The 7,773-nt window shown below is 53.6% G+C and overlaps 2 protein-coding genes across 2 annotated transcripts in view, besides 1 other annotated feature; both read left to right on the top strand.

Annotated features, from left to right (window-relative positions):
- The window catches only part of LPMP_322400 (membrane associated protein-like protein), a gene marked incomplete at both ends in the record, with an annotated part of 4,702 nt that extends 3,923 nt beyond the window's left edge, over window positions 1-779 (top strand). Inside the window, one exon of the mRNA XM_010703623.1 lies at window positions 1-779. Within this exon, the coding sequence (XP_010701925.1) occupies window positions 1-779 (779 nt within the window).
- Window positions 780-2,060: 1,281 nt separating this feature from the next.
- On the top strand, window positions 2,061-2,624 carry LPMP_322390 (heat shock protein Hsp20, putative; the record flags this gene model as incomplete). Its single annotated transcript, XM_010703622.1, has 1 exon — window positions 2,061-2,624. One exon carries the CDS (start codon window positions 2,061-2,063, stop codon window positions 2,622-2,624), a length of 564 nt encoding a protein of 187 aa, XP_010701924.1.
- Window positions 2,625-4,450: 1,826 nt separating this feature from the next.
- Window positions 4,451-5,001: a repeat region.
- Window positions 5,002-7,773: the final 2,772 nt, after the last annotated feature.

Raw genomic sequence — 7,773 nt, 5'->3', positions numbered from 1 at the left:
CTGAGGAGCAGCGTCTTGCACGTGCGGCGAGAGAGAGTCTGGAGCATGCAATTGCTTCAGTGGAGGAAAGAGAAACTGTGGAGCGGGCCAAATTAGCGAGGGAGGCGCAGGAGATATTCGCAACGCTCTACGGGAAGTTGATGATGAGTTGGCAGGGGATGGTGATGGGGACGCGTAGTCCCTCTGAAAGCCGTACTATGGTGTTTCCTGCGGTGACTACGAGTAATGATGATAGTGGTTGGGGGGAGGATGACGAATTTGAGGAGATCAACATGTCTCACTTTAAAAGGGAGGTGTATTCTCCGCATAGGGGGTCGAGTTACGGCGCTGTGTACCCATCAACGCCATTATCTACTCTCTCTGGCTGTACTCAATTACAGACACCGGCGTCTGCCCAACGCGATGCTCCGATGACACGTAGGACGCACACGCCGTCGGCAACGCCGCTGCCGGGTGCGCAAGGGGTCGGAGTGGTGGCGACGGCAGCTACCGTTCTGGACCGTCAGGCACGCGGAGTAGGTTTTCGTAAGAAGTCGCCACCTGTGCGAGTGGCAACTGGCAGCGCGGCGCTCACGCCCGTACACCAATCTCACGGTTGTATCAGCCGAAGCAGCAGTCTGAGCATCCCTTACAGCGCCGCCGCCAATCCTTCTCTTGCCAGGCCCAGACCTCGACCTGCCGCACCGCAGAGCGTCTTCTCGAGCCCTGGCGCGGCGGGAAAGCAGCCGAAACGCCAGGTGCAAATCGAAGACGATGACAAATGGGATGATGATTGGTAGTCTTTTTTCTCTGTCCTATTGCCCGCTTGCTACAGGCAGACACATCCACGCCTGTCCTGACAAGACTAGTTGTTTGTCGATCTGGTGCGCGTCGGCCTGAGTGTTCCGTCGAACGAGTCCAGGCTGCCAAAGGGCATCGCATTTTTTGTTTGCTTTTGTGAGAATCGCTTCAGCGAGTGGGGCGTGAGGCAAAGTTCCCGTCTTCGGCTGGCTGGTCGTCGTCTCGTAGGACTTCAAGCCTCTCTCCCCCTGACTGCCTGCTGGCGCTCCTGCTGCCGCGTTTACACGGTTGAAGGTGTTTTTCGCGTTGTTGTGCACGCGTACATTGATGTATCCCTGTGCTACGCATCAAACAGGGAAGGAAAGGCGCGCCCTTCCTTACAGAATGCGCCGGCAGGGTGGGACTCGCTCGCTGCCGACTCTTCAGTCCATCTCCCACTTCGCGAGATGGAAAGTAAAGGAGGGAGGTGATGGGTGTCGTGGAGGGCTGCGAAGCGATAGTTGAGGAGAGGGTGAGGGGTAGATGATCTCCCTTTTGGGGTGCTGGACTGCGTGTGCCGCTAATGGCGCCGCTTGAGGGGTAGACGACTGCTTTTTTGTTTTGTTTTGTTTGTTTTTACGTATTCGTTTTGAGGCAGCCGAGTAAAGCCGAACGCACGCCAATTCCCCTCTCCTCTTCCCCGCCATAACTCGCAGGGTTTGTTCTGCGATTTTTCTGCATGTACGGCGACCGTATGACTTGCATTGACAGCAGTGGCATCATCGACTACCCTGAGCCCCCTTTTTTCTTCGTGCTTCCGACCTTCCCTATCTCTTCCTCGCCCCCCCCCCCCCACCACACACTCTCGCGGCTTACCGGTCTTTCATATTTCTCTTCACCTTCTTTCCACATACGTCCATGCACCCCCCCTCCCTCCCTCCCCCCACACACAACGCACAACACACTTGCTTACTTTTTTTTTACTCGCTTCTCTTGCGTGAAGGACAATCAATCATCAGGTCACCCTCTCGCTCTTTCCCCTCTAACCGCCACTATTGCCATCGACAAGACGCATAGACACCTCCCCCCCACCCCCACCCACACGTACGTGCATAGGTGTACCTTTGCCTGGCCCCCACTTGTTCCCTCCCCCTTACCCCCCCCCGTCCCAACACACTCCCACAAAAGGTCCTTGTGCTTTTCCTTTGCGCTTCTTGACTGCACAGATTCTACCTCCTGTTCGCGTCTTCTCTCTCTGTCTCTCTACCAACTCCCGCTTATCTCCGCAACTGCACGCCAACATGTCGACTGAGGAGCAACAAGTCATGCAGGACTCCACGCACGCTCCTGCCAAGACCTCCTTGAAGAACAAGGCGAACTCGTACTATTATTGGCACAGCCATGAAAAGGAGCGGGCAAAGGTTGGCGATGTTGCGCCGATGCCAACGCCGCATCTCGTCTCTAAGAACGATTCGTCGACCGTGGTTGCGCCCGTTGTGCCGACGGTGTCTGTGTCGAAGTACAGCTGGTGTGACGGGGACCAGTTCGTGTCTGTGTACATCGACACCGTCGTGGTGGAGGGCGGAACCCTGGACGAGAGCTCGATCGAGGCGACCTTCACCGGCAACTCCTTCAAGGTGACATTCACTACTGCAGATGAGACGGGGAGGGCGCACGCGAAGGGCCTCTCCATCCAGCTGTCGAAGCGGATCGACAAAGACAGGAGTTCGGCAAAGGTGAAGCCAAAGACGCAGCAAATTTTGGTGAGACTGGCAAAGAAGGTGGAAAGTGTGTGGCTTGATCTGGAGGGAAATGCGAGTGACCGTGACTCGGCAGCCGACGAGGAGGCCACGGATGACGAGTGAAGTCCCGCCTTCGCAGAACCCTGTCTCTTGTCGATCACATCACAGATGAAGCGAAGGGGCTGTGGAGAGGCTGGCATCATTAGGGCAAAAGGGGAAAGACGACACATGGGGAAGTCTCTGAATAGAGGCCGAGACCACTAGTTGGCTCAAGGGACTCTTGCCATTCCTCACATCTTAGTGTGATTCACCTTCCACGAAGGGGGAGGGATGGGACGCGTGGGCACTTGAGGTGCCTCACGTTTTTCTCCTTCCTCTCCGCCCTTTCCTCAATTCCACTCCAGAGTGTTCGCCTCCAACAAGATCCCTCTCTCTGTTTCTACATTATTTCGCTTATTTCGTCTTTGTGTAATCGCCCTCGCCTTCTCGACTCTCGAAGGGGTCTCACGTCCTACGTCTAGAGCGAACGGGGAGTAGCCGCGCTAGAGACGGAGGGAAAGAAAAAGACTTCTCTACGTGTATGTGCCTGAGTGTGTATGCGTCTGGAAGGAGGGTGTCGCTGCTCGAGTCTCCACTTCACCCCTTCTCCACTCTGGCCTCCTCTTCTCAGTGCGCCGGGCCCTTCTCATTTCTGCCAGATGTAACGTGATGTGTTTTGTACACGTGTGTGTGTGTGTGTGTGTGCGTCTGTGTCTGTGAGATGCCACTGCGCGTGCTTTCCCCCCTATCCGCTGCCCTTTTGTGCCTTCCCCCGCCCCTACTCACCTGCGCAGTCCGCCTATCCCACATGCGTGGGGGAGGGGGGAGGCGCTACAAGGGAAAGAGAGAACTCTCGCGTGAGCCACATACGCACACCGAAAAGAAGGGAATACATTTTACCGCAAATAAGGGAATGGGTCAGGAGAGTGTGAATGCACTGCATCTCTTCACCCTCGCATTGGCAAACAGGCATTCTTGCACATCGGCCTGCGTGTATATACTTACGTGTGAGCAGAGGGAACGGAAAGGCGAAGGTCATGAAGCGCGCCAGGGAATACCCCCTCTCTTTCCGCCTCTCTTCTGGACCCCAGCCCTCACAGCACGGTATGGTGCTGCTCTTGCCTGATCGTCTTTGCCGATATAAACGCTCTGCACATTCGCATAAACACACGCGCTGACTCCAGAGCGCGCCAGTGCAGTGTGTGCAGGCCTGTGTCGCTATGCATGTGTTTGTGTGTGTGCTGGGCATGATACTGCTCCTGCCTCTACGGTGCGCGTAGCGCCGTGGAGGGGGGGTATGTCTCTCAGCAACCAAAGGTGCAGATGGGTCTCCTTTGCCGGCTCCTTACACAGCGCTCCTTCCTCCCTGTAGGCACCCCGACTCCCTCTCTTACATTCGAACTTCTTCGCCTTCCGGTTTCACATACCCCCCGCCCTCTTATCGCAAATGGGAACAGCAGCACAAAGAGGGGAGGGTGGGGGAAAGAAAGAAAACGAATCCAGAACCAGTCACCCAACGCCACACAGATCTACCCACTCACAAAGCGGGCCGTAGTCGTGGCGCACTGTCGCTGCCTCTTTTTTTTTTGTTTCGCATTTGTTTTCGAACCCCTTTGAGCTCCTTTACAGGCTCCTCTCCTTTCCACTTTCCTCACCCCCCAAAACTGCCGTCGTGATTCATCCGTACTCTGTCGGTCACTCCCTCTCCTATGGCATCCTCTTTTTTTTTTTTGCTCATTTTCACTGCTGACGTCTGGCTTCACTTCGTTTCAGTTTTTTTTTTTACCTTTATCCCTTCGGCTGTCATCCTTAGCCTTTCATAGACGCGCACGCGCTCTCTATGTCCCACTTTGAAATCTATCGGCTATGTGGCCTTCTCGTTTTCTCTTGCCTTTCCAGGTGACCAAGGACACCTCAGTGCGTGACATTAGGGTTCCGTGCCCCCACTCCGTGTATGGGGAGGCCAGGCAGCCCCCTCTATCCCTTGCCAATGCCGAGCCGCTTCCGGTTCTGACAGGGTGTCACTTACCTACGGCATGGGGAGGTCAGAGCGATGTATCGCTACAGATATCGGCGATCGGGTCACGGATGGTGTTGCGTCGGAGCGACCTGCGACAGTAAGCATGTTTGTATCATCCATGTGATAGGCAGAGTGTCAGCGTGACTTGGGCGCATCCTACCCGAGCGTCGCTTGTTTACTGGTGTGGCATGCCTGGGCCCCGCCTCGTGGGGTGCACCAGGTGGCGACCGACACAATGGGAGCGGCTGTGAGGTGACATGCGAGGTGGAGGTTGGCGTGGTTTGAGCTCGGTGCCGAGCTGAGATGACGGAATCGGCGCATTGCTGTACCGTGTGTCTAGCTCTGCTTTGCACAATGCGTTGGCCCTGCTGACGTGCTGAGGCTCGGGTTGGGTTTGACCTTATATTCTACGGGATTGAATGCACGCGTTGAGAGAAAGAAGTCTCTTGCTTTACTGGCGTGCTTTAGCTTTCCTTCTGCTTAGGTGGTCCTCACGCCTTCTAACTGCGCGTGTGTATTGACACTTTCGCTGTCGCACCCTCACACCCGAGGCACCTGTCCTTCACTTTTCTTCACCCTTTCACACTACTTCTTTCTTTGACTGCTCTCCCACTTCTTGTTCTGCTCCCCTGGATTCATACACGCGTACACGCACTTACGCTCCACGAAGTCGTCGGCTACCTGTCCGTCTCTCCCTCTTCATCCTTTCATTTGCGTGCTCGTCCTCGCTCGCTCGCTCGCACTCTCTCTTGCTTTTTTTTTTGCTTCACGTGCGATTCACGAGCAACAGGAAAAAGAAAAAAAACACGCATTGCTTTCGAGTTTTTAACCTCTGTACTGCGTCTTTTCCCTTTGTGTTTCACCCAGCGAAAGATACTTGTACGCGCACACGTGCATCGGAGAGCGTTCCACACGTTCAAGTTCGCCCTAAGACACCGACACGCCGGCAGGCATAAGCATTTATTCGTCCTCTGGCCCTCTTCTCGCTGAAGTTTGTTTTTCCTTTCGCTTCTCTTGCCACACAGAAGTCATCCATCACACACTAAAAACAACAGAGAAGCGGGGAAAAAACCGAAGCACAGCGAAGCGGCACATCGGCCAGTGGAGGTTTTGTTTGTTATTTTCAGTAGGAAGCGAGAGGTCTCCGAAAAAAAGAGGGAGCAAGAGCCAAATACACGCGAGCAGAGAAAAAAAGAGTGACAAAGGGGAACGCAGCGATCTTGCGCCTTGTGTTTTTCGCTTTGATTTTTCGCTCTGATTTTTCGCTCTCTCCCTCTCCGACTCCTCCCCCATCCTTCAACTCCCCTTCACAGAGATCAGTGCAAAAAGAAAAAAAGCCTCTCCGCACACCATCATAGGCACTCCCCCATTCTTCCCTCCCTCACAGACATACAGACACTACAACAGAGCGAATCTCGCTAAAACGAAACGACAGCAGGTCTCTGCTACTTCTTTTTGTGTCACCCAACCGCTCGCCCCCCTCTCTTTCACTCGGTTTGTCTGATGAGACACTTGCCCAGATATCTGCACTGATACACAATACGTACGCGAACAATATCGCCATCGCACCTTCAGTTTGCCCCTTTTGGATTCTGTGTCTTTGCGGCCGGGTGAAAACAACAAAGGCACGGAGTGCGGTGAGCGGTTTTCACGAAGGAAAGAAAAAAGGGACTCTGCAGCTTTTCGTACTCTTCCCTTGCCATATTTTTTTTTCAAGCGTCGCTTTTCCAACTAGCGCCTTTCCTGAGATACGGGCCTATTTTCCCCCTCCCTATCCCTTGCTGTCGTCACCTCTATGTGAGTGTACGCGTGTGTGCGTGGTACCACCGCCGCTGCCGACCCGGACAGCATTGTCTGCTTCACGACTTCCTCTCTTTTCACAGCACGTGGCACTTTTTCTCTCTCTCTCTCTGCAAGTCTCATTCCACATTCCCTCCATCCCTCTGCCTTTACTCGCCCCACTTGTGCGCCCTCTTCCCTGTCAGTCATTTCTTGTTTTTTTTTTTAGCTTCGTTTTCTCTCTTTGTCCATTCAGTTGTTTGTGCCTCGTTATTATTATATTATTTTTTCCCCCTTTTGTGTGTTCGCTGTCTTTGCGTCTCTCTGCTCTTTGTTGGAGGTGTTGTTGCCCCCTCCCCCACAACCTCCTCTCCCCTCTTTGCTCTCTCACCCTTTCCTCTTTTCCTGTCCCTCCTTCCCTCCTCCATTTCTTCAGACTGACGCGCGCTGGGTTGTTCTTGCATATATGTGCGTGTGTGATTCGCTGGCTCCTCTGCGTTGACTTCCCTTTTGTATCTTTTAGACTCTTCAATACAGCAAGCACCAACGGAGAAGAGCCAGTGTGTTGGCTTTTCCCCCGTCTCCCCGTCTCTCTCGCCTTCGCTTCTATACTTTTTGCTCCTTTTGCTCGAATTTAGTATTATCGATTTCTTTTTCTTTTCTCGCGTTCTTCTTGCTCGACCGGAGAATCCAAGAAGGCAAGTGAAGCAGAAGAAGAGAGCGTCCAAAGGGGGAGAGTGAGAAAGACCCGCTGACACAAGCGCGCATACACCCACACCCACACCCACACCCACACACACACACACACATCCACTGCCGCTACAGCATTTTCCCTATCCTTTGCGGCTCCCTCCCCACTCCTTCTCCGCTTGATCGCTTCGGAGCGGTCGTATCAACGTTTTGCTCCTCTTTCTCTCGTTTGCCTGTTGTGATCGAGGTGTTCTGTTTTTCTCTTCTCTTCAAGTTGTTCACATCCAGAAAAAGAGGGAAGGAGAGGAGCGACAAGGGAAAAGCAGCAAAAGTCGCGAAGGCAAACAGAAGCAAAAGGAGACAAGCGCATATTAGCTGCCGAAGGATCTTCAGCAGAGGAGGGCGAGATAGCTGCTCATCTCAGCAGACGCAAGCAACGAGGACGGCCAAAAAAGAAGAAAGGTGCACCAATAAGGAAAGAAACACGGAGTTATAGACACGAATGTTAGAGCAGCGGTGGACGTGTGCCTAGTCCCAAACGAAGAAGCGATACGCTATCGAGTAAGACACGACAGAGGAGCAAAAGGCGACCATCTTTTCTCTTTCCCATACTGCCCTCCCCTTTTCCTTCTTATCCTCTCACATACACCCCCTCTTTTCTGTTCTCGTGCACTGTATCGCCGTTTATTTGCTCTCTACAATTTTGTGAGTGTGTGCGTGTTTTTTTCCCCCCTGACTCCCACC

This window comes from Leishmania panamensis (assembly GCF_000755165.1).
Source record: "Leishmania panamensis strain MHOM/PA/94/PSC-1 chromosome 32 sequence".
Lineage (NCBI taxonomy): Eukaryota > Euglenozoa > Kinetoplastea > Trypanosomatida > Trypanosomatidae > Leishmania > Leishmania panamensis.
Note: the sequence above shows the minus strand (reverse complement) of the source record. Positions and strands in the feature narration are given on the sequence as shown.